General features: G+C 43.0%; 1 protein-coding gene across 1 annotated transcript in view; it reads right to left on the reverse strand.

The window, feature by feature from the left end:
* The window catches only part of kiaa0586 (KIAA0586 ortholog), a 547,244-nt gene that overhangs the window by 177,278 nt on the left and 343,493 nt on the right, over window positions 1-26,473 (reverse strand). The window contains exon 19 of the mRNA XM_078233832.1: window positions 26,328-26,444. Coding sequence (XP_078089958.1) covers window positions 26,328-26,444 — 117 coding nt within the window. The remainder of the gene's footprint in view (window positions 1-26,327; window positions 26,445-26,473) is intronic.

Genomic DNA, 26,473 nt, shown 5'->3' on the forward strand with positions numbered 1-26,473 from the left:
TCTATGTGTACTCAGATATCACGTTGCTGAGAATCATCATTTTTAATTTTTTTGATTTGTTTATAGGATATGTGCACCATGAGCAAGACAAGCATTTAGAGCCCAATCCTAATTGTCCTCAAGGTGGTGAATTGCCTTCTCAAACAGTTGCAGTCCATGTGGTGTAAGTACACCCACAGTGCTATAAGGTAGGGAATTGCAGGATATTGACTCTGCAGCGGTGAAGGAACAGTGCTATGCTTCTAAGTCGGGAAGGTGTGTGACTTAGATGGGAACTTGCAGGTATGGTGTTTCCATGCACCTGCTGCCCTTGTTATTCTAGGTGGCACAGGTAACGAGTTTGAGATGTGTTGTTGAGAGTTGTAAATGTTTAAAGCTTATTTAATGTTTATTTGTGTCACAAATAGGCATACATTAACACTGCAACGTAATGCAGTTATTGTGAAAATCCCCTGGTTACCACACTCCGGCATCTGTTCAGGTACACGGGGGGAGAATTTAGCATGGCCAATGCACCTAACCAGCACATCCTTTGGACTGTTGAAGAAGACAAGCATCTGGAGGAAACCCACACAGACACAGGGTAAAAGTGCAGACTCCCCACAGAGAGTGACCCAAGCCGGGAATTGTACCCAGGTCCCTGGCGCTGTGAGGCAGCAGTGCTAACCACTGTGCCACAATGCCACCCTACTGGTGCACTGATTTTAGTGACAGTGAATGTTTAAGGTGGTGGATGGTGGGATGCCAGTCAAGCGAGCGGTTTGTCCTGAATGATATTAAACTTGAGTGTTGTTGGAGCTGCACTCATTGGGGTATGCTATCACACTCCTTGCTTCTGCCTTGTAGATGATGGAGATGATGGGGAGTCAGAAGTTGAGTTACTCACTACACATTACCTAGCTTCCGACATGTTCTTGTAGGCATAATATTTATGCAGCTATTCCGGTTTAAGTTCTGGTCAACTATGACCTCCCAGGATGTTGATGATGGTGGATTTGTGCTGGGATTGGGAGGTGGTTAAATGCTGTCTTGTTGGAGATGGTCGTTGATCGGCACTTGAATGGCTGAATGTTTCCCGCTGCATCGGAAAAGCAGCCAGCGTTATCAAGGATCCCATGCACCGTGGACATAGCCTCTTCCACCTTCTTCCATCAGGAAAAAGATACAAAGGTCTGAGATCACATACCGACCAACTCAAGAACAGCTTCTTCCCTGCTGCCATCAGACCTTTGAATGGACCTATCTTATATTAAGCTGATCTTTCTCTACACCCTAGCTTTGACTGTAAAGCTACATTCTGCACCCTTTCCTTTCCTTGTCCCCTATACTCTATGAATGGTATGCTTTGTCTGTATACCGCACAAGAAACAATACTTTTCACTGTATACCAATACAAGTGACAATAATAAATCACTTTATTATTAACCTAACCAAAGCCAGAATATTATCCAGATGTTACGGCATCCAATTTGTGAAAAGAAACTGAACATTGAGCAATCATCAGCAAACGTCCAATGTCTGACCTTATGATTCAAGGAAAGTCATTAATGAAGCAGCTGAAGGTGGTTGCAGGCCTAGGACACTGCCTGAGGAACTCCTGCAGCGATGTTCTGGGGCTGAGATGCTTGACCTCCAGTAACCACACCCATCCTCCTTTATTCTCGGTATAATTTCAGCCAGCGGAGAGGTTTTCCCCCACTTCCCAATGATGCAATTTTATTCAGACCTCACATTCAGTCAAATGCTGCCTTGATGTCAAGGGCAGTTGCTGTAACCTCATCTCTGTAATTGAGCTCTTTTGTCTACATTTGGAGCAAGGTTTGACTTCTAAATAGTTAATTTGTGCTGCATCCTGTTTTACCAGTGTTACAGTTCCAAAAAAAAAGCCATAGACTGCTGCTGCTGCGTGACGTGGTGTATTTCAGATCTGTTGAAGTGTACCAGCCTGCTGGATAAAGATAATTGAACACAGCTGCCAGCCGTCTGATTTCAGCACATGAAGGGGAAAATAGTTACAGGCTACATCACTAAAACTGCCCACTCCACAGAATTTGCAACAGGGAATATTTGTATTTATCTGCAAAAAATCTCAAAAATAAATAGTTCGAACACATGATATTCACAATTGGCCCTCGTTTTCACCGCAATCTACAGAATGCATTTCTGATAAGCCTTGGGTATTTTCAAACTATTAAGTGTTGACACATAGTGGCTCATTTAACAATGATATTATCCTCAAAATGGTACACAGCCCATGCTAAAGTATCTGATTTGCTGTTGCAGTAACTGCATTCAGTTATTCTGCTCACATATTTTTATTTGCGTGGTTGCACTGAGGCAACTGCTTCCTACACATCGACCTCAATATTAATTCGACCAAACACTACAGAAAAATCATTAACTCTAGAACTGTCACATTTAGGCTATTTAGCAAATGAATATCACTGCCAATTTTGAACAAATAAAATTTGTGTCACAGTGTACAGCTAACTCAAAAAACATATTTTTAAAATTATTTTTGAAAGCACACCTATCACAAGATGTGTAGCGTTCCATTGGCACTTAGTATTTCTTCAAAAGATAAAAAATACTGATGAAGAATATAACACAACCTCATACAGGTCAGTTAGGGCAGTAATATGCGGTGCCACGCTTAATATTCAATTTGTGTTGCATCAAGTGGAGTGCTGGGCAAAATTGCCTTTCCACAAAGGGGTGGGTGTCTCACTGGATCGTGCTATATGCTTCTTGGCAGCTTTCCAAATCAGAAATGAGAAGAGATTCCAATACATGTTGCCAACCTGCCCTATCGGTATCACAAGCACAGGACTGGCATGGGAGCTGTGGACTTAATTGGGCCGGGGATGGGGGTGGAGGAAGGGGCAAGACCTAAGCAACCTCTTCTTAGGAAGTAAATATTAGGGAATAAAATAATATACAAAAATAGGTCACAGGTAATGAAGAATTGCATTTGCATTAACTGCTCCCATTTGATGTATTTAGATTCCTCAAGAGCGAATAAAAGGAAAAAAAATCCTTGTCAGATTCACTGTGCAACCATATAATTTCAATCTGTGACCAAAGACACAAGGCGTTGTGTAAAAATAATTCCCATAACATATAAAAATAATTTCGCTGTTGAATTCAACTATCCTCCATCACTTTAAATTTCCTTAAGCAAGTAAGTAGCAAACTGAAGGTTTTTATTACAAGTCCCTACAAAATCTTTACTGCCACCATATGCAAGGTCACTTCTGGTTTGAATTAGAGGTAGAAATTCAGAGAGAAATTTAAATTTACTATTTCACTGTGCAGTTTGCTGCAACAATTCTAATTTTTGAATGGAGTTGTTCTGTATGAAAATTATATAATTAGGGATTTTTGTGTCATGCACAAATAGTCAGAAGCCTTTACATTTACCTGTGCAATGTACTACGTTGGAACACATGGGGGTGGATGGGTATGGGGTTTGCAACGCATGGTTAACCTGTGCAGATTGCTTCCAATACAAGCAGCACACCAAATTCTTTATGCGGTCTAACTTGCACGACTGTTAAATGTCACCAGCAATAAACATGCTATTGAGTCGCTGTAATCCTCAGCAGAATGCCCAAATCTGTGCGAGAACAACATCAATTAAAGCCACCCTGTACTACTTAAAGCCAACTTGAACGACCCAAAGGGGAGGCGCTGGAACTGTTTGTGGAAGAACGTCGCAGCAGGAATAAGAGTAAATTATAGTGCAACAAGGAAGAGAGCATCATTCTGTGATGCTGAATTGGTGCTTTTGTAGAGGTCGTCCTCCAGACAAACTGCAAAGGCAGTGGGATCAGATAACCATGGCAGTCAGTGCCAAGAATCAAGCTCAAGAACTTGCGTACAGTGCTGCAAAACATTCAGTGATCTCATTTGAATGGTCAAGGTCAGCAAATGCACCTTCAAATTCCTCACCCACAAACCACAATCAGTAAGGACAAGCAACAGCACCTCCTCCACGATCATTCTTAACACCGGTGCCTTACAAGGCTGTGCTCTCAGCCCCCTACCATACTCCTTATCCACCTATGATTGTGTGGCCAAATCCTCCTTCAATTCGATTTTCAAGTTTGCTGACAACACCACCGTAGTGGGTCGGATCTCAAACAATGATGAGACAGAGCACAGAAATGAGATGGAGAATTTGGTGAACTAGTGCAACGACAATAATTTCTCCCTCAATGTCAACAAAACAAAGGAGATTGCTATTGACTTCAGGAAGTGTCATGGAGAACATGCCCCTGTCTACATCAATGAGGATGAAGTAGAATTGGTCAAAAGCTTCAAGTTTTTAGGTGTCTAGATCACCAACAACCTGTTCTGGTCCCCCCCCCATGCCGACTCTATAGTTAAGAAAGCCCACCAACGCTTCTACTTTCTCAGAAGACTAAGGAAATTTGGCAGGTCAGCGACAACTCTCATCAACTTTTACAGATGCACTATAGAAAGCATTCTTTCTGGTTGTATCACAGCTTGGTATGGCTCCTGCTCTGCCCAAGACCGCAAGGAACTACAAAAGGTCATGAATGAATGTAGCCCAATCCATCACACAAACCAGCCTCCCATCCAATGACTCTGTCTACACTTCCTGCTGCCTTAGCAAAATAGCTAACATAATCAAGGACCCCACGCACCCTGGACATACTCTCTTCCACCTTCTTCCGTCGGGAAAAAGATACAAAAGTCTGAGGTCACGTACCAACCAACTCAAAAGCAACTTCTTCCCTGCTGCCATCAGACTTTTGAATGGACCTGCCATATATTAAGTTGATCTTTCTCTACACCCTAGCTACGACTGTAACACTATATTCTGAACTCCCTCGTTTCCTTCTCTATGAACGGTATGCCTTGTTTTTTTGCGCACAAGAAACAATACTTTTCACTGTATGCTAATACATGTGACAATAAAAAATTAAATCAAATCAAATCATCCCACCAACTGCACCACTAACTTCACTGGCCTGCATACTCTGCTCAGTGCACCACACCCCCATCACTTACCTACCAATAATCTCTGCAGTAAGTCTCACACCCACATTTCACAGTTGCACACACTGATTGCTCTCTAACCATTACAGCCATGCCAACCAGACAGATTGCACCACGTTCAGCAACATATTTTCCTCTCTCTCATAGGTCAAGTTGGCATGCAAGTGAAAGCAGCAGATGGTAAACAATGGGGACAGACATTGTTGCATGTCCTTACCCCAGTGGAGATAATCGCTATGGCTGGAGTAGTCATAGCGGGGGGACTGAAACTAAAGATGACAGTATCCTTGTACCTAATTCTCCTTCTCACATCCTACTTCCTTCTTATTTCACAATCTCACCTGATTTACAAAATGCAGATGACGGCTCTTGCTTTCCCCCTCTCCCCCACACCACAACCTTATTACCCTTATGCCTTTTACCTTGTAGATACTCAAGAATTGCAACTTGGCCATCCAGTGTTGGAAGAGCAGGAAGACACCACCAGGAATAAAGAAAAGACACCATCACTTGGGCTCATTTTAACCATCAGCTCAGATACTGACACTGAGACTAATTTAGAGAATAGCTGAGAGGTGGGACCTGTAAATGGTGAGAATTCGGGCATGAATAGCCTGTGGAAAGGGGAAGCAGAAAAGCAGCGCAGGTGCCAGTTCTTTGGAAGGAGTTCGGTTGCACAGAAATCAGATGAGGATATTGACGGGGCAGGCTGAAGAAAAAGGCTGATCCTCGGTGCATTGGTAGACATGCCAGGAAGGCAGCATGGAATGTCAAGGAGTATGGAGCAATCTGGCATTAACTTGGCTGAGGTTTATTGTACAAATAAACTTGGAGCCCATCCCTTCCAGCACAGCCAACATTTGTGACCCAACCATGATGCGGCATCTGATTTCCAACTTCTCACCTTCTATTGAAGCACAATAAGTCAACCAAAGTCTGGCTGTTGCAGTGGAAGTTCCTTCTGCAATGCAAGATCAACTGGTTGGCATGGAAGCTCAGACTACTCTGAATGCAAGTTTGCAAGGGCAAACTGCTGTCACTGCAGCTGTTAATATCAATGTTGAAAAGGCCTTAAAAGGTGTCCTCGCAGTCTGACAATCTATTCTCAAACAGGTTACCAGAAATGCTGACATGATAGCCTGGGGAAGCGGCATGAACCTGCTGCCTCCCTCAGGATGACTGCATTCATTGTCCCACCCATGTTACTGCCCTTGCCATTGACTGTCTGCCAGCCATCCAGACTACTGCTGCCCATGCCAAGTGCTGCAGGCCCAGAGCTGCTCGAGATCATCTTCCATGGTCATCTCTTATAATACAGAATGCAATGGTAACTTCCTTCATGCAACAATGGATGGAAACAGGAAGTTATACATATCACCTGGTATAGCCTGAAAGGAGCCTGATGTGGCAATGCTGTTATCACCCTGCCTTGAGCGAATGGTGCCTGTATCAGGTGGCAGATTTCAGTGAGGACATCCTTAAAGAAGTGCAGATGTCTGACATATTGGGTGGGATTTTCCAGCCGTGTTCACCCCAAGACCGAAAAATCCCGCCCGAGATCAACGGACCTTTGCATGGTCCGTGTCCCGCCAATGGCGGGACACTAAAATTCTGTTGATCATTTCTCACTGACACTCAAGTGGTTAAATTATTCCTGAACACCCTGGGCAGATATGGTCTCCTGCTGAGTATCCTTCTCCCCTCCTTTTTCCAACTCTGCGTCATCTCGGCACATTCTCCTTGCCATGCTGTATTCCAAAATGATTGCATAAGACTGCACTCCTATTTGAGAAGAACAGGCTTGTGCAGAATCTTAAGACAGGATGAAGTCCTTCAGCATATATCTCATCCCAACCTGCAGACCGTAGCAAATTTACAAAACTCCAGAAACCACCAACATTTCTGCAATGGACTGGCACGGTGGCACAGTGGTTAGCATTGCTGCCTCACAGCGTCAGGGACCCCGGTTCGACTCCCGGTCGCTTGGGTCACTGTCTGTGCGGAGTCTGCACGTTCTCCCCGTGTCTGCATGGGTTTCCTCCGGGTGCTCCGGTTTCCTCCTACAGTCCAAAAGACATGCTGGTTAGGTGCATTGGCCCTGCTAAATTCTCCCTCAGTGTACCCAAATAGGTGCCGGAGTGTAATGACTAGGGGATTTTCACAGTAACTTCATTGCAGTGTTAATGTAAACCTACATCTGACACTAATAAATAAATAAAATAAATTGCAGCAGGAGCCATGAACCATAGTCTGTGGATTTTCAGAGTTTCGCTCTGAATCTACATTTTCAATGTAGCATGGTTAATTGTTAGTGATAGCAATTAGATAATTGCATTCGACAGGGCAGCTCTTTTGAAACAGAATAAAATTAACAAAACATTCCAAATAGCTCTTCCAATGGCATGGCTGGTTAATTATCTGGTATTGAATCATGCAGTTCAACACCCAGTCAGTGCCGTTAGCGGAGTTAAACTGGGACAAAAAGAGCCACTGCTTTGCTGGTTGGGCAAGGGGAAAACAACTGAGGTTCTGTTCCTAATCACTATTCAGTCATTCATTTCTGTTAGAAAAATTTCATGTAGGTAACGATAGTATTGGACTCAGGTATTTTACTCCCCTCCCATTCAAATAGGTTTTCACTATCAAGACTCGTACATTAACAACAATAGCAGGGGGCTATAATCTCTTGTGAAGCTGTACTCCAGCACCTTCAAAAGAAGAGGAGATTTATGGGGAGGATTAACAGATTTCAGCTTTCAACATTTTAAGTAAAGTCAGGAACAACGGTTTCCATAGAAGCTTTTGGACAAGAATTCAGATGAACAGCCCCTCATTTTTCAAAACTGAGTAGCCTTAGAGACCAAGATGATGTCTACAGCATTTTTGTGCAAACTCTTGGTGCAAGCTAAGTCGGATGCCCCATTGGTGATTCAACAAATTGAGATTGAATAAATATTATACAATGCCTAGAGGTATCATGGGACCTGCCTCCAGGATTTCATTTCATACCAAGTATCAAAAAATGTTAGGAAAATCCAGCAGTGGAGCCGGCGAACTACACATTGTTTTTCCCACCCGAGTTCAGACTTAGTCAAAAAATTGGAAAACCCCAGGCAATGTTTTCCCTAATTTTTTCCAAATAGGTAAAGACGACTAAAAAAAACTTTCAATAAAATCTTGATGACAATATTGCAAGAGTGTGCTACTTTGCAATGTACAAGTAATGTCAGGGAGACTAGCAGGGTAAACACGTGGGGTTATGGGGATAGGGGCTGGGTGGGATTGTGGTCGGTGCAGGCCCGATGGGCTGAATGGCCTCCTTCTGCACTGTAGGGATTCTATGATTCTATAATCCTCTTAAAGTCAAGTTTGAACAGTTTAGTCAGTCAGCTTGTGAAAGGAGCTGGGCAGTTTTAGCGCCAACCTTGTTGGGCATGATCCCAGAATGTGGAGATGCCGGCGTTGGACTGGGGTAAACACAGTAAGAAGTTTAACAACCATTATTCATGTAAATTGAGTCTGTGTCTTATAAGTTCTGTTTGTGAACAGAATTCCCACTCACCTGAAGAAGGGGCTCAGAGCCTCGAAAGCTTGTGTGGCTTTTGCTACCAAATAAACCTGTTGGACTTTAACCTGGTGTTGTTAAACTTCTTACTATGATCCCAGAATGCATGATTTCCCCAAACTTGATATAAAAGGAAATCTTATCCAGAGATCTCACAGGGATTGTTGCTGTGAAAAAGGAAAGATGTCACAATAGCGTATTAATGCTCAGGTTGGAAGCTGTAGTTTGACATCTTTTTGCTGCAGAAGGAGCCGAATTCTGTATGTAAACATCCTCTGTCTGACCTGATAATACTCAAGGTTCACAATGGCTATCTGAAATGTGAAAAGTAGAAAATGTTTACTTCCCGGTACTCAACATCTTTCGGGCTGATGAGCGTAACATTCAGGGAAAAAAAAATTGCTTGGCTTGGAAATAAGGACCATGTATATTAATTTGCCATCTTATTCAACTCCACCAATATTCAGGAACTCTGCGTTTCTACCCATATTTCCTTAGCTTTGGTCAATTAACATTTGCATGAAAATGTTCTAGGTTTTCTTCCCATATTGGGACAATGCTGTCAAGACTGATTTGGGGGCTTTACTTTTCAAGTGTCCAACCTGGACTGTTCCTCACAGATGTATAAAGAACAAGCAATGCATTTACACAGGCTCAGTTAGCTAGAGCCCATTAGAAAAAAACTTAATGGATGCAAAGTTGTCGTTACAGATATGCCATGATGGAAAACATCCTGTGCACAACAGCCTCACTGAAGCGAAGGGTTAATTATGCATAATCCACTAATACCAAATGCAAAAAGCATGTTTGCACTTGGGCCATTAATTGCTTTTCAGCAACAAAAGTTGAATGTCTGAAAATGTTGGTGTCGATCCAATTCATTAATGACTAAGACTGATTCAAAGAGTACAGTAACAACACATTTAATGAACAGGAACAAGAACAGCCAATCTACTGTCAAGAGGAAACTCTCAGACAGATTGAGAGACAACTTTATGCTGTCAAGATATAGAAAAAACATACAATGATTAGTCATGTATTTATGGGGTGCAATTAAAAGTTAAGAGTTGAGCAATGTCAATTTCTTCATGTGCTTAATCACCACTACAAACTGGCATTCATCGTACCATCATATTATAAGCAGTCCATGCTTATTATTTTATGTGATTCATGGAGCACTGATTGGAAATATGGAACTAAACCACGTGGTAATTTGCCATGGTAACAGTTGTGTTCTCATCAGAAGTGATTCAGATTAACACATCCGATGAAAAGCATGTATAAATACGTATAACAAAGCACTTCTCATTGCACAAGAATATGTATGGAGCTTTTTCCTATTTTTAACTATTAAAGCTTTTGTATAGCTTTGCATGCATTCATCAAATATACACACAACACATACTGTTTGTGAAACAATTATAAGCTCATATGATGATAAACCATTTGAGAAATATTGCACGCGTCCTTTCATTCATTCTAAGATGAAGAAAAGATAGAATGCACTTGTATTTGTAATCTTGCAAGTTACTTGCAAGGGAAAAGTGTGGTGAGTTACAGTTTACAGAATCAAAGGAGAAAACACACCCAGAGTTAGTGACTGTTGCAGCATGGTACACGGCCAAAAATCTGGTCCAACAGTACCACATTAAAAAAAACTGAAATCCACTAAAACAACAAAAAAAAGCCACAGAGAATTCAAGAACATAATAGGGTCACTCCTTTCTAAATCTGATTCAAAGTTTTCTCTTAAATTTTTAAAAATGGCTGATTTACTCTGCTTTTTGTTCTCCTCAGTTTAATGAATGTCTATCAAATTGATATCAAGCTTTACCACAAAAAAGAGGTAACCTTTTGAGACATGTGATAAAATCTCTGTACAACATCAGAAATACATGCTGAGGGTAAGGGTATAGCAGACCTTCTTTGTGCTCAGAACACCTCAACAATATGTAAGGAAGATAAATATTAATAATTGACTTGCTGTCTACATATGGAACAATTTCAACAAAGAATTAACTCTCATAAATTAAGTATTGTTGCATTAATTTCAAAAAGCTAAATTACATTTTTGGATCATTTACATGACCACTAATTTCACCCGATTGCTCAGTCGGTAAGTGCATTGTTTACTCTTCACAAGCCAGAATTAGAAATCCCAAGCTTGCTTGCCTTTCTTATGTCGTCCATGATATTTCTGTTTCATGGCCATACAGTACTGACAGGAAGCAGGATTCTGAACCAGCATTACAGTTGGGGGTTGTACATGGCACAAGATGTCATGAGATCCTGGAATAGAGCCGACAGTTCATTGCATTGCAATGCAAAGCAAATTTCATTTGTGTTGTTCCTCTAATTTGACATGGCTAACCTCTTTCCTCTTACAGTTCATACCTATCTTAGCTTTATTCAGCATCCAAATTCTTCTTTCACATTCCTCATGAATTGCTCAGTAAACTCAATCAAGAAAAATAAACACATTTTTCTCTTTGATGACAAATATTCCGTTGGACCTTGTGCTCCTTGGTGCTCTTTTAGCCAAGATCCTGCAGGTTAGCAATAGAGGTTCTTCAATTTACAGCACAGGCATGATGGGCCAAAAGTCCTCTTTTTGTGCCGCATGATTCAATGAATTGAGTTTCATGGTCAAGTTGGGGTAGAAAGAAAATTCTTACTCCTAATCACTATCCAACGATTTCTGGGGTTAATCCAGACTCGAAACGTTAGCTCTATTCTCTCTCCATAGATGCTGTCAGATCTGCTGAGATTTTCCAGCATTTTCTGTTTTTGTTTCAGATTTCAGCATCCACAGTATTTTGCCTTTATCTTATTGAACTCATTGTGTCCAGAAGACTGTAGAGTACCTAATTGAAAGATGAGGTGCTGTTTCTCAAGGTTCTGTTAAGCTACACTGAAGCATTGTAGGAAACTCAGGACAGAGAGGTCAGAGAATTGAAATGGCAAGCAACTGGAAGATTGAGGTTACACCTGTGGACTGAATAGAGTTGCCTGCAAAGTGGTCACCCAATCTATATTTGATGTCTTCAACATAGAGGACATTAAGTTGTGAGCAATGAGCACGGTATACTAAATTGAAAGAGGCCCAAGTAAATTGTTGCTTCACTTGAATGTTTGGGGCCCTGAGCAGTGGGAAAGGAGGAGGAAAAAAGGCAGGCAATACATGTCCTGCATTTGCTGTGGAAGAGGCCATTGGAAAAGAAGGGGATGAATGAGAGGAGACACCATGGTGGCATCATGGTGGATGTCAGAAAGGATCATCTGTTGAATATGGAAGCAGATGGAGTGAAAGGTAAGGAAAATGGGAACCCCATCATTGTTCTGGGAGGGAGGGAAATGGGTGAAGCAAAAGTGAAGGCAATGCAATGGACGCAATCAAGGGCCATGTAAACCACAGTGCAGAGGAGTCCTCACTTGACGGAAAAGGAAGACATATCAGAAGCACCGGTATGAAAGATGGCATTATCAGAACAGATATGATGAAGATACTGAAAAAATGGAAATGGGGAGATTGAAAGTACGGTCAAGATAGCCATGGGACTCAGTGGGCTTATAATGGATACTGTGATGCGCTATCAATAAGGCAAAAGACTACTTGTGTGCCAATACAACTGTAGGCTTTTATTCATTACTGAACCAGGAGCACATCCCAACAGATAACCGACCCGAACTGAACAAGGGGGAGGAAACAGCCACCTTTATACTAGGTGACAAGGGGAGGAGCCGAGCCGGCAGGGGATGTGTCCAGGCATGACAAACACACAACTGAAGTCCACCACATACTGATTGATAGTTTATTTCCAGCAATGGAGACAGAAAAGAAAGGGAAGGGATCAGTTGGAAATGGACCATGTAAAGGGAAAGGAAGGGTGGAAATTAGAAGCAAAGTGGTGGAATTTTCAAGTTTGGGCGAGAGCAGGAAATGGCACTGTTGCAGTCATCAACGAACCAGAAAAAGTGAGGGTCAGGACATGAGTAGGATATGTTCTACATAACTCAGCTCAGGAAAAGGCTGGCAGAACTAGGAGCTAAACGGGTCTCATGTCGCCAACACATGCCTGCAGGCATAAAGCACATGAACATTCTAAAGAGTAAACTCCCTGAATCACAGTTTCCATTCTACAATATTTGATTACAGGAAATAGCCATGACTAGTTAGTAATCTTTTGATGAGATTTGCAGTATTTTTTTCATTGGAATCCTAATCGAAAGACATGATGAGAGCAACTGACTTGAGTCTGACAATACACGCTGGCTCTAGTCCCAACCAAATGATTGACTGACCAGTGTAAGTAAATAAATAGGACCAGGCTCTCTGGCTAACTTCAAATTGCTTCAAAATAAAATAAGATTGGAGATATTACTCAGCAGGTCTCTTACTAAAGAGAACAGATAATATATTGCATTTCATATGTAGGGAGGTCTTATGGCGCAGTGGGTAGCGTCCCTGTCTCTGAGCCAGAAACTCTGGGTTCGAGTCCCATTCCAGGACTTGATGGCCAAGGAAAGTGCGTTCATAGGATGGGCGAACAGACTGAATGTCAACCTGCAAATCTTTCCAAATACGCCAATGGCTGGTGGTAGGAGTGGGAGAGACTCCTGGTCAGCCACACTTGATGTGGAGTGCTACCCCATAAGCTATAAACCCCTGACGACAGACAGCAACCTGTTCCAGGAATTAGTAGATATGGAAACAGAAGAAAGTTTGCCTTAGTGCACCACTGGATGCAGGGAGAGAATTGGATGGATTTCTAAAATTTAACATTTATTTATTAGTGTCACAGGTAGGCTTACATTAACACTGCAATGAAGTTACTGTGAAAATCCCCGAGGCAGCACACTCCGGCACCTGTTCGGGTACACTGAGGGAGAATTTAGCATGGCCAATGCACCTAACCAGCATGTTTTTTTGAACTGTGGGAGGAAACCAGAGCATCCGGAGGAAACCCAGACACGAGGAAAACGTGCAAACTCCACACAGACAATGACCCAAGCTGGGAATCGAACCAGGGTCCCTTGTGCTGTGAGGCAGCAGTGCTAACCACTGTGCTAATGTGTAGACCAATCATCAGAATTGGAATAACTGGAGATGAGCAACACCTAAATACAAAATAAAATGTTTAATGGTTCAGGTATTTATAGCAGAAGACAATACAAGGCAAAATGAGAGAAATTAAAGACAAGTCTCTCATTAAACCAATCACATGTTAATATTAAACTATTTAACCATCTACTGTTTTTGATTTAACCATTTGCATGTATGCATATTTGCCTTTCCCTTTGCTCTGTTGCTGTTCTGTAATGTCTGAGTTGTGTTGAATGGTCACAGCTGAAATGTTGCCTCGTCTATTCTTTCTACAGAATGTTGATTAACCTGCCGAGTGTTTCTAGCATTTTCTGCTTTTCTTTCAAATTTCCAACAACTGCGCTTTGTTGATTTTGCTTTTTATTCAAATTATTTTATCTCAGCAAATAATTAGCAACTGTATTTAAAAATAACATAGGCTCTCTTGAGCTTTTTATTTAGTTGTCCCAAGTGTCTTTTCTCTTGAAATTTCAATGGAACGCTGTGTCCTCCATTTGATTCAAGCGTTGTGGATCTCATACCTCACATTCAACAAGCCTCTGATGCATTGAAACTGCCATGGTAAACACATTTTAATTACCTGAACACTGTTCATTTATACTATTATGGTTTTAAAATATATATTAGTCCAAAGAAGAAAAAATACACAAATAAGAAAGACCTTCTTCAACCCAAGTTATATTAGTGCAGTAAAAACTACCAGCAACCAACCAGCATTCAAACCAAAACATTCTTGCCTCAGTTTAAAAAAAGGCATGGAAAGCCACATTCACACATCATTAAAAGTAGCAAGCAGGTATACAGAAAAAAGGAACAGTATACTTTATTAAGTTTATTCCTCTCCAGACACAACTACATGTTTTCAAAAGGGTTTGAATGCATGGCAACACTTAAAAAAAAACCTTGAAGTTCTTGCCTGAAGCATTGTTCTTCTGTTCCCTTTATCAAAGTCTATGTTTGCAGAAATACTCTGAGCAAAGCCAAAACTCAGGAAAATAATTGCACACATTAAAGGCAAGAATCAGATGAAAAGCCATGGTGATTAAATGTATAATCATGGGGAGAATTTCTAGCCCCCAATTTGGATGGGGGGTGGGCATGAAGGCAGCTGGGTGCAGAATTTTGCACTGCCAGGGCGCCAGTGCCTTGGCTCCACCATGATCCCAATGCCGGGTCACTTCCGAGAGGTGGGATTCGATTGGTTGGGGGTTAGAGGCAGGACCACTCAGCTCGGCAAGTAGTAGATAGCTGAAACAACTAGTTATGGGCCTGTTAAGGCCCATGGTTGGAATCCCTGGAGACAATTGAAAACAGTTAAATGGAGTAGTGGAGGCAGCCTCCTGGTGGCAGACTGGGGAGGAGGTGGGGGATGGGAGGGGAGAATTCCAGCTGGGTTTAAGGCTCTTTCGCCGCCAACCTGATTTCAGCTGCACACTGACCTATGGAGGAACTCTCCTCTACAATGGGGCCAGGCTGTTGAGGTCACTTTTGCAGTTAAATTTTAAAATAAGCTGGAGTGAGAGTATCTCCATCTTGGGGCATCCGCTCCTTCACTTACATGCTGATGACTCTGAGCTGGAGAGTCTCTTATTGGAGCTTCAGCTTTGACAGCCCAGCCGCTGTCTTTAACTGGACAGCAAGTCCACCATCTGGTTACTAATTGGCCATTTCAGTGGAGAACATGCTCCTGTCCACATCAACGGGGACAAAGTAGAAAGGGTCGAAAGCTTCAAGTTTTTAGGTGTCCAGATCACCAACAGCCTGTCCTGGTCCCTCCCAATGCGGACACTATAGTTAAGAAAGCCCACCAACGCCTCTACTTTCTCAGAAGACTAAGGAAATTTGGCATGTCAGTTACAACACTCACCAACTTATACAGATGCACCATAGAAAGTATTCTTTCTGGTTGTATCACAGCTTGGTATGGCTGCTGTTCTGCCCAAGACCACAAGAAACTACAAAAGCCCAATCCATCACACATCCATTGACACTGTCTACACTTCCCGCTGCCTCGGCAAAGCAGCCAGCATAATTAAGGACCCCACGCACCCCGGACATACTCTCTTCCACATTCTTCCATTGCGAAAAAGATACTAAACTCTAAGGACACGTACCAACCGACTCAAGAACAGCTTCTTCCCTGCTGCTATCAGACTTTTGAATGGACCTACCTCGCATTAAGTTGACCATTCTCTACACCCTAGCTATGGCTGTAACACTACATTCTGCACTCTCTCATTTCCTTCTCTATGAACGATATGCTTTGTCTGTATAGTGTGAAAAAAACAATACTTTTCACTGTATGTTAATACATAGGACAATAATAAATCAAATCAAAATTTCAGGGAAAATCATAGATGAGTGACCATTGTGCACATAGTCCAGACTTCTGACTTCTGTTTGATCATTGCAAAGCCCGAGAGCCCACATTAACATCCTGTCCCATGTTTCACTCCTTCTAGATGAAGTACTGATGAGCAGATATTTTAGTTAGCTGAGGTTGTGGTCCCTCAGTTCTTTTCAAAACCAGGCCAGAGGCCGAATGTACAGAAGGCACTGCAATAGTCAGCAGCCATCTCCAAAAAGACCCTTTGGACCTGGATTGGCTCTTTCCTGAAGAAGGTAATGAGGAAGAAGTCGTTGTAGTGTCGAGTTACCGTTGGAAGATGAGGTCCTAGAAGGTGGTACGCCACTCAAATCTAGTGTTGAACCATGTGAAATCTGCTTTCTTTCGAGGAGTCAGCTGTAATTACTGCAGCAGATGTACTATTCCAGACTACGTCCCACTGGAGCCCAGCTTGTAGATCGCTGGTTATCAATGAAGAGTCCAGGGAAACAAAATGCTTGATTCCACAGGGGATCACACTATCAGGGTGCTGATGGAGCCTATTAGCTTGTGTGAAAGAAGATTGATGCCTACACTTCAGTCTGATGTGAAAATCTTCCCACTAAACCTTTTCTTAAAATGCAGAAACCAAGGTCAAATCTTCAGAGCTTCCATAACTAAGGAGTCCTCTAACAGGAATTTCTTCTTTGTATCATTTTAGAGATCTATCCCATCGTTGAAAATGGTGTTCAGTATCTTCTTACCCTCAGAAATTCTCCCCAGTGCCCATGGTGAAGGAGACTTGCATTGAGGAAAGTGCTGGAGGCGAATAGAATCTGTCATTGTGAAATGGGGTTAGAGAAATGCACTTGTAGTTACCACTACCTACAGAGAGTGAACGTCCTGTCTGAAATGTCCTTAGGAAATTATCTCTTCTTCATTTCCCACAATGCCTACAGGAAGCTTGTTGTTCTTCTTCCCGTCATACAGTTCTGTTAGAACCTCAGATGTTCAATTGTTTGGCCTCTACGCAGCAGTGAATGATACAGCTGCGAGAGCCTTGATTGGAGTTGAAGATCCTCACTTTCTCAGGTCTTTCCTGGTATGTTTCATGGGAGCAGAAGATTCCTGCGCTAGTCCCAATTACTTCTCTTCCAGTTCAAGATGGTACAAACGTTAACGCCCTCCAGTCTTCTCTCTTGGATCTTTAAAAATGTTACACAGCCTTTACAGCAGACCTGCAAAGCTGCTGTTCCATTCCAAGATGTTGACTCCAAGGAAGAGAGGAGAACCCATATTTCTCCAAGACATCTTCCCAGAGCAGGGTACACTGTGGAAGATTAAATCCCTCATAACAGTGACCTGGGAAGGGGTACAGGTGGGGGTGGGGCGAAGAGTAGGAGGTGGAGGTGAATAGAATCTGTCATTGTGAAATGGGGTTAGAGAAATGCATTACAAATAGTTTAGAAAATAGTTTAACATGGTTATTAAGAAGTTGATAGTATACTTGGGGGGGGGTAGGTGTAGCATTAATAGAATAGTTATGGTAATGAGTGATATAGACCATGTAATAGTGACATCAGTGGTCATGTGCTAAATGCTCAGGCGAGGGGATGGAACAATCTGTACTCATGAGGGACATGCCTGCTCTGCAACCTATCTTAATAAACCAGTTTGAAGTAACTACAGTCTCTCCAGATAAGACATGCCACACAACCAGCATATGAAACAGTGCTTTTGAAGGAGCCTTGGGAAGTTGCTGAAGTCCATCTTGTAGATGGTACAGACTGCTGCCACTATGCATCAGTGGTGGAGGAAGTGAACATTGAAGGTGGTGGATGGGGGTACCAATCAAGTGGTTTGCTTGGTCCTATATAATGCTAAGCTTCTGGAGTGTTGTTGGAGCCCTGCTTATCCAGGCAAGTGGAGAGAATCCTATAACACTTCTGGCGTGCCATGTAGATAGTGGACAGGTTTTGAGGAGTCAGGAAGTGAGTTACTACCACAGAATTCCCAGCCTCTAACCTCCTCTTGCAGTCAGAGTGTTTCCAGTTCCGTTTTTGGCCAGGCAAGCTCACCTGCATTCTTCATTGAACCAGGACTAATGCCCTGGCCTGATGGTAATAGTAGGGTGAGGGATATGCCGGGTCATGTGATGGTTTACAGAACTATGGCATTATAAAATCTTGCTGATACTGATGGCCCACAATTCCTCATGGATGCCCAGTTTTGAGTTGCCAGGTCTGTTCTGAACCTATCCCATTTATGCTACACAATGCATGGAGGGTATGCTCAATGTGTAGCTGGAACTTTGTCTCCACAAGTACTGTGCAATGGTCACTCCTCCCAATGCTGTCATGGACAGACGCATCAGCGATAGGTAGATTCGGAGGATATGGTCAATAGGTTTTTCCTTCTTATTGGTTTCCTTACCATCTGCCATTGGTTTCCTTACCATCTGCCACAGTCCTAATCTAGTAGCTATGTCAACTACAGTATCCTGGATTGTGAGAGCGAGCTGTTCACATCATAGAATGAGACAGCATAGAGGAGGATATTTAGCCCATTATGTCTACGATAGAATGAGTTAATTAACCCCACTTCCCTGCTCTTTCTCTATAGCCCTTCAAATTTGTTTTCCTTCAAGTAGTTATCTAATTCTGTTCCGAATGTTATCAAATCTGCTTCCACCACCCTTTCGGTAGTCAATTCCAAAGTGAAAATTATTTCCTCATGTTTTCTCCGGCTCTTTGCCAGCCTGGTCAGTGATGTCACAATCGAGCCATTTCTGGTGATGGACATTGAAGTCCCCCACCCAGGATACATTCTGTGCTCTTCCCACCCTTAGTGCTTCTTCCAATTGGTCTTACACATGGAGGAGTACTGATATCAGCTGAGAGGGTGTAGGGGAGGGGTGTTGTTAGGGCTATAGGTGGCAATCAGCAGGAGGTTTCCTTGCCCAACTTTGATCTGATGCTAGAGACTTCACGGGGTCTGCACTCAACGTTGATTCAAATGAGGATTCAAAGGACAACTCCCCCCCCCCACCCCTCCACTGTATACCAATATGCCGTCACCTCAGGTGAATCATATCCAGGGATGGTAGTTTCTGGGACATTGCAAGATATGATTCTATGAGTATGACTATGTCAAACTGTTGTTTGGCTAGTCTGTGGGACAGCTCTCCCACTTTTGCCACACAGACCATCAGAAGTACTTACAGGGTTAACAGGGAGGAGTGTGTCGTTGTTGTTTCCGGTGCCTAGGTCGATGCCAAGTGATCCGTCTGGTTTCATTCCCTTTTGACTCTGTAGTGGTTTGGTACAACTAAGTGGGTTGTAAGGCCATTTCAGAGAGCATTTAACCACATTGCTGTGGGTCTGAAGTCACATGTAGGCTAGGCCAGCCTACATATGACATCAGACCCAGATTCCCTTCGCTAAAACATATTCGTGAAAGTTGGCTTTTTATTTTAAACAACCTTTCCTGTGGGCCTGAAGGGGCTCCCCCTGCTCCTACAAAGAAAAATTTCTTACCTGCTATAAAGAGTCTCTGTCCTTCCTGAGAGCAGTAAGAAGTTTAACAACACCAGGTTAAAGTCCAACAGGTTTATTTGGTAGCAAAAGCCACACAAGCTTTCGAGGCTCTGAGCCCCTTCTTCAGGTGAGTGGGAATTCTGTTCACAAACAGAACTTATAAGACACAGACTCAATTTACATGAATAATGGTTGGAATGCGAATACTTACAACTAATCCAGTCTTTAAGAAACAAAACAATGGGAGTGGGGAGAGCATCAAGACAGGCTAAAAAGATGTGTATTGTCTCCAGACAAGACAGCCAGTGAAACTCTGCAGGTCCACGCAACTGTGGGAGTTACAAATAGTGTGACATAAATTCTGATTCTAGGATCGCATGATAAAGACTCAGGAGGAAAAAAGCAGAAATATTTATGTGAAATAGTGTGACATAAACCCAATATCCCGGTTGAGGCCGTCCTTGTGTGTGCGGAACCTGGCTATCAGTTTCTGCTCCGCGACTCTGCGCTGTCGTGTGTCGCGAAGGCCGCCTTGGAGAACGCTTACCCGAATATCAGAGGCCGAATGCCCGTGACCGCTGAAGTGCTCCCCAACAGGAAGAGAACAGTCTTGCCTGGTGATTGTCGAGCGGTGTTCATTCATCCGTTGTCGCAGCGTCTGCATAGTTTCCCCAATGTACCATGCCTCGGGACATCCTTTCTTGCAGCGTATCAGGTAGACAACGTTGGCCGAGTTGCAAGAGTATGTACCGTGTACCTGGTGGATGGTGTTCTCACGTGAGATGATGGCATCTGTGTCGATGATCCGGCACGTCTTGCAGAGGTTGCTGTGGCAGGGTTGTGTGGTGTCTTGGTCACTGTTCTCCTGAAGGCTGGGTAGTTTGCTGCGGACAATGGTCTGTTTGAGGTTGTGCGGTTGTTTGAAGGCAAGAAGTGGGGGTGTGGGGATGGCCTTGGCGAGATGTTCGTCTTCATCAATGACATGTTGAAGGCTCCGGAGGAGATGCCGTAGCTTCTCCGCTCCGGGGAAGTACTGGACAACGAAGGGTACTCTGTCCACTGTGTCCCGTGTTTGTCTTCTGAGGAGGTCGGTGCGGTTTTTCGCTGTGGCGCGTCGGAACTGTTGATCAATGAGTCTAGCGCCATATCCTGTTCTTATGAGGGCATCTTTCAGCGTCTGGAGGTGTCTGTTGCGATCCTCCTCATCCGAGCAGATCCTGTGTATACGGAGGGCTTGTCCGTAGGGGATGGCTTCTTTAACGTGTTTAGGGTGGAAGCTGGAGAAGTGGAGCATCGTGAGGTTATCCGTGGGCTTGCGGTACAGTGAGGTGCTGAGATCTGAAAAGGAAGACTACTTATTCGTAAACTATGTCCCCTAGTTTTAGTCTCCCCCACAAAGGGAAACATCCTCCGGATATCCACTTTATCAAGCCCCCTCAACATCACATATGTTTCAATAAGATCACCTCATATTGGGCATAGGCCCAACCTGTTCAACCTTTCTTCATAAGATAAGCCCTTCATCCCAGGATGGAGTCAAGTGCACCTTCTCTGAACTGATTCTAAAGAAGTTCCTCACTGTACAGTGAGGTGAGGTTCCGCACACACAAGGACGGCCTCAACCGGGATATTGGGTTTATGTCACACTATTTCACATAAATATTTCTGCTTTTTTCCTCCTGAGTCTTTATCATGCGATCCTAGAATCAGAATTTATGTCACACTATTTGTAACTCCCACAGTTGCGTGGACCTGCAGAGTTTCACTGGCTGTCTTGTCTGGAGACAATACACATCTTTTTAGCCTGTCTTGATGCTCTCCCCACTCCCATTGTTTTGTTTCTTAAAGACTGGATTAGTTGTAAGTATTCGCATTCCAACCATTATTCATGTAAATTGAGTCTGTGTCTTATAAGTTCTGTTTGTGAACAGAATTCCCACTCACCTGAAGAAGGGGCTCAGAGCCTCGAAAGCTTGTGTGGCTTTTGCTACCAAATAAACCTGTTGGACTTTAACCTGGTGTTGTTAAACTTCTTACTGTGTTTACCCCAGTCCAACGCCGGCATCTCCACTTCCTGAGAGCTACTGGCATCCATTTACCTGATGTGGAAGCCACAGCAGCCTCCTCATTTAGCCTGGATTAAAATGCATTCAATATCCCACTAATGTAATAGGCCCCAATTTGCATTAATTCAAGAATCTATCGACTGGTTTTGGCCAGAGTTTAAGGCACCTTAACTGTAGTGAGCAATTAAAATTGTGGCCAGTGGGATTCCAATGGGAAGGAGGCAATTCATCGGAATATTGGACTTAGGAGCAGGAATACGTCCTTCCAGCCTGCTCCACCATTCAATAAGATCTTGGTTATGGTCTCAGCTCCACTTTTCTGCCTGTTCTCCATAACCTTTGGCTCCCTTATCTATCAAAGATTTACCTAACTCAGCTTTGAATAAATTTAAACAGCCAACCTCCACTAATGTTGGGGAAAAGAATTGCACAGACTAATGACTCTCTTAGAAAAGAAAAAATTCTCCTCACCTCATCTGAAAAGGAAGACTACTTATTCGTAAACTATGTCCCCTAGTTTTAGTCTCCCCCACAAAGGGAAACATCCTCCGGATATCCACTTTATCAAGCCCCCTCAACATCACATATGTTTCAATAAGATCACCTCATATTGGGCATAGGCCCAACCTGTTCAACCTTTCTTCATAAGATAAGCCCTTCATCCCAGGATGGAGTCAAGTGCACCTTCTCTGAACTGATTCTAAAGAAGTTGTATCTTTTTTCAAATAAGGAGACCAAAACTGTACACAGTACTCCAGATGTGTTCTCACCAAGGCTCAGTACAGCGGCAGTAAAACTTTTTGCATTCCATTCCTCTTGCAGTAAATGCCAACATTCCAATTTGCCTTCTTAATCATTAAGCAGCTGTACCTGCATATCAACTTAATAAGAAGTTTAACAACACCAGGTTAAAGTCCAACAGGTTTATTTGGTAGCAAAAGCCACACAAGCTTTCGAGGCTCGAAAGCTTGTGTGGCTTTTGCTACCAAATAAACCTGTTGGACTTTAACCTGGTGTTGTTAAACTTCTTACTGTGTTTACCCCAGTCCAACGCCGGCATCTCCACATCATATCAACTTAATGTCATTCATGTATGAGGACATTCAGATCCACCTGTACCACCAAGTTCTGCAATATTTCTCCATTCAATAGTATACTGTTTTTCTATTCTACCTGCCAAAGTGCCAGGTTTTCCTACATTATACTCCAAATGGCAATGTTTTGCCCACTCAATTAACCTATCTATATTCCTTTACAGACTCTTCACCTCCTCTTAACAACTTACTTTCCCACCTCCCTTGGTGTCATCGGCAAATTTAGCTACCATACATTCGGTCCTTTCATCCAAGTCATTGATAGAGTGTGTAAAAAGTTGAGGACCCAATACTGATCCCTGCTTCCTGTTAGCTAATCAATCTTTTATCCATGCTAATACGTTATCCTCACCACTGACCTGAAGCTTGTCAAGCCGCACTTACCGACCATATGTTTGTCATGGCTCTCACTGGTGTCCAGAAGTTCCTACATTCTGAAATCACATCAAATCACCTGCCCTGCCTTTCTTATTGTGTTTTAGAAACATAGAAACATAGAAAAACTACAGCACAAACAGGCCCTTCGGCCCACAAGTTGTGCCGAACACATCCCTACCTTCTAGACCTTCTACCATCTCCAAGGGCGGCACGGTAGCACAGTGGTTAGCACTGCTGCTTCACAGCTCCAGGGTCCCGGGTTCGATTCTCGGCTCGGGTCACTGTCGGTGTGGAGTTTGCACATTCTCCTCGTGTCTGCGTGGGTTTACTCCGGGTGCTCCGGTTTCCTCCCACAGTCCAAAGATGTGCGGGTTAGGTTGATTGGCCAGGTTAAAAATTGCCCCTTAGAGTCCTGGGATGCGTAGGTTAGAGGGATTAGCGGGTAAATATGTGGGGGTAGGGCCTGGGTGGGATTGTGGTCGGTGCAGACTCGATGGGCCGAATGGCCTCCTTCTGCACTGTAGGGTTTCTATGATTCTAGACCTACCTATAACCCTCCATCCTATTAAACTCCATGTACTCATTCAGGAGTCTCTTAAAAGACCCTATTGAGTTCGCCTCCACTACCACTGACGGCAGCCGATTCCACTTGCCCACCACCCTCTGTGTGAAAAACTTACCCCTAACATCTCCCCTGTACCTACCCCCCAGCACCCTAAACCTGTGTCCTCTCGCAGCAGACATTTCCACCCTGGGAAAAAGCCTCTGAGAGTCCACCTGATCTATGCCTCTCAACATCTTATACACCTCTATTAGGTCTCCTCTCATCCTTCGTCTCTCCAAGGAGAAAAGACCGAGCTCCCTCAGCCTATCCTCATAAGGCATGCCACTCAATCCAGGCAACATCCTTGTAAATCTCCTCTGCACCCTTTCAATCTTTTCCACATCCTTCCTATAGTGAGGCGACCAGAACTGAGCACAGTACTCCAAGTGGGGTCTGACGAGGGTCTTATATAGCTGCATCATTATCCCCTGACCCCTAAACTCAATCCCTCGATTGATAAAGGCCAGCACACCATACGCCTTCTTAACCCCCTGCGGGGCGAATTTTAGAGTCCTATGGACCCGGACCCCAAGGTCCTTCTGATCCTCTACAGTACTAAGAGTCTTTCCCTTTATATTGTACTCCTTCATCCCATTTGACCTACCAAAATGGACCACGATGCATTTATCTGGGTTGAAGTCCATCTGCCACTTCTCCGCCCAGTCTTGCATCCTATCTATGTCCCTCTGTAACTTCTGACATCCCTCCAGACTATCCACAACCCCACCAACCTTCGTGTCGTCGGCAAACTTACCAACCCATCCCTCCGCTTCCTCATCCAGGTCATTTATGAAAATGACAAACAGCAAGGGTCCCAGGACAGATCCCTGGGGCACACCACTGGTGACCGACCTCCATTTAGAAATTTTTTTATTTTCTTTCTTTTTATACATTTTATTTAGAGTCTCTCCTTACCACCACTTACTGCACTAATTTAAACCATAGTAATAAAAATAGATCTTCACCACTTAAAGTAAAATAGTTATAAATTTACATATTTTTTCATCTCCAGCTATTTATTCACTCTCCCCAAGAACAGTTACTCACCGGCCAGTTAACCTATGGCTTTCCTGTGATATCAGGGTTTGATTGGTTCCCCCCCCCCCCAAACTGCAATTTAAGCCAATCCCGCCCTTATATAGCAAGCATGTGGAAGTAACTCCTCGATCACATAGCAATATGGATTGAACTGCAAGGCCTGTGCCCAAAATTGGCAAAAGACAAAAAAAATCTTGTTTTCCTTATTGTTTGCTCCAGCAATTCAAATATCTCCCCTTCACTCCTAACATAGGAAAGCTGTGATTGACAAAAGGACAGAAAGATATCAGCTTTACAGTGCCCACTCAAGAGATAATATCAGGTTTAATGTTGATACTAATTGGTACTTGGGGATTTGGCAGGTGCCAACTTTAGCTGGTTTACATCAATCACTCATTCAGAATCTTGGAGGAGGAATTGGCTTCATGGCAGGTGCACTTCTTTAGTAAAGTTCTCCAGATGAGGATCTGGATTAAAGAATTGGTAATGATTAAGTCTGGCCCACAACACTGAGCATGAAGCCATTGGCACATCAAGATGACCATTAGTTCTTGATGTTAGTTTTTCTGCCCAACAATGTGATACAAATAAGCTCCATGTGACAACGAATTAGACGCAGTGCCTGATGGCTAGATACAAAACCATTCATTTACATAGTTCATGTGTACCATAATGGACTGAAGAACAGCAAGCAGTTGCTAATAAATCTTGATACCTTTCATTACTTGAAAAACCATTCAAAGAGGTATGGCGTTTGTTCATGAGGATGGTTACAATATATCCATTTACTTTAATGGTTCATTGCTCACCTTGGTACTTGTGAAGAATTCTTGGCTCCAACCTGTACTCAGTTGACTAATGACCAACTATACTCAGCCAGTATCAGAACCAGGTGGGTCTGCAGAATCCTAGAACATGACTAATGATTGACCATCTAACCTGACTTATTAATGCTTAAAGGAACAGATCTATCACTGGGGGTTTTGTCACCTTTGCTTATATATAACTCCTCAAGACAATGTTCTAATGAATAGGATAGATCTATCTGTGGCAAGTTACATAATGTTAACTGATTAAACTTCAGAATTATTCCAGAATACACGAGAGAGGGGGGATTCCCAAGACCTGGTGCTTGCCAACCTGTACTTAAGCTTCTCTAGGTTTTGATAAATGGGCTTCTATGGGAAGCGTGTCTACAGTCTATATTCAGCAAACAGAAATTCAGTAGCCTGGTATAGCATTCTTTTAAGCATGGTGATGGGTTTCATGGATTTGGCAGCTGACCAAAGCTGCCCACCAAAATATTACTCAAAGCTAAACTTTTGCCAATTGCATCCATCGTTACTGAAGTGTGATATCACCCCCTCCTGCTGGCTTAAGCTTGCCTGCCAAGTGGCAATTTCCAAATGTTATTACTAGTGACTGACTGCTCGTGACTTTAAGTGAAATGTCATCCAAATGTGGATTCTAATGAATTATTTATAAAAGACAAGAGGGAAATAAACACAGGAAGCACATAATATACAAGCTGACAGGAATTATTCCTTTAAACAGAAAGGAAAACATTTAAACATCATGACAACGAAGGTACCTGTATCGGGGTTTGTGCAGGATGGTGCATAATCTGGTGCTGTTCAGGGCTTGATGATCTCTGACTTATTGCAGGACTGATACTGGGAAGACTATCAATATCTACACTTGGCAGTACCTGAAGACAAACAAAATTATCTTTCACAA

Source organism: Mustelus asterias, chromosome 18 (genome assembly GCF_964213995.1).
Source record: "Mustelus asterias chromosome 18, sMusAst1.hap1.1, whole genome shotgun sequence".
Taxonomy (NCBI): domain Eukaryota; kingdom Metazoa; phylum Chordata; class Chondrichthyes; order Carcharhiniformes; family Triakidae; genus Mustelus; species Mustelus asterias.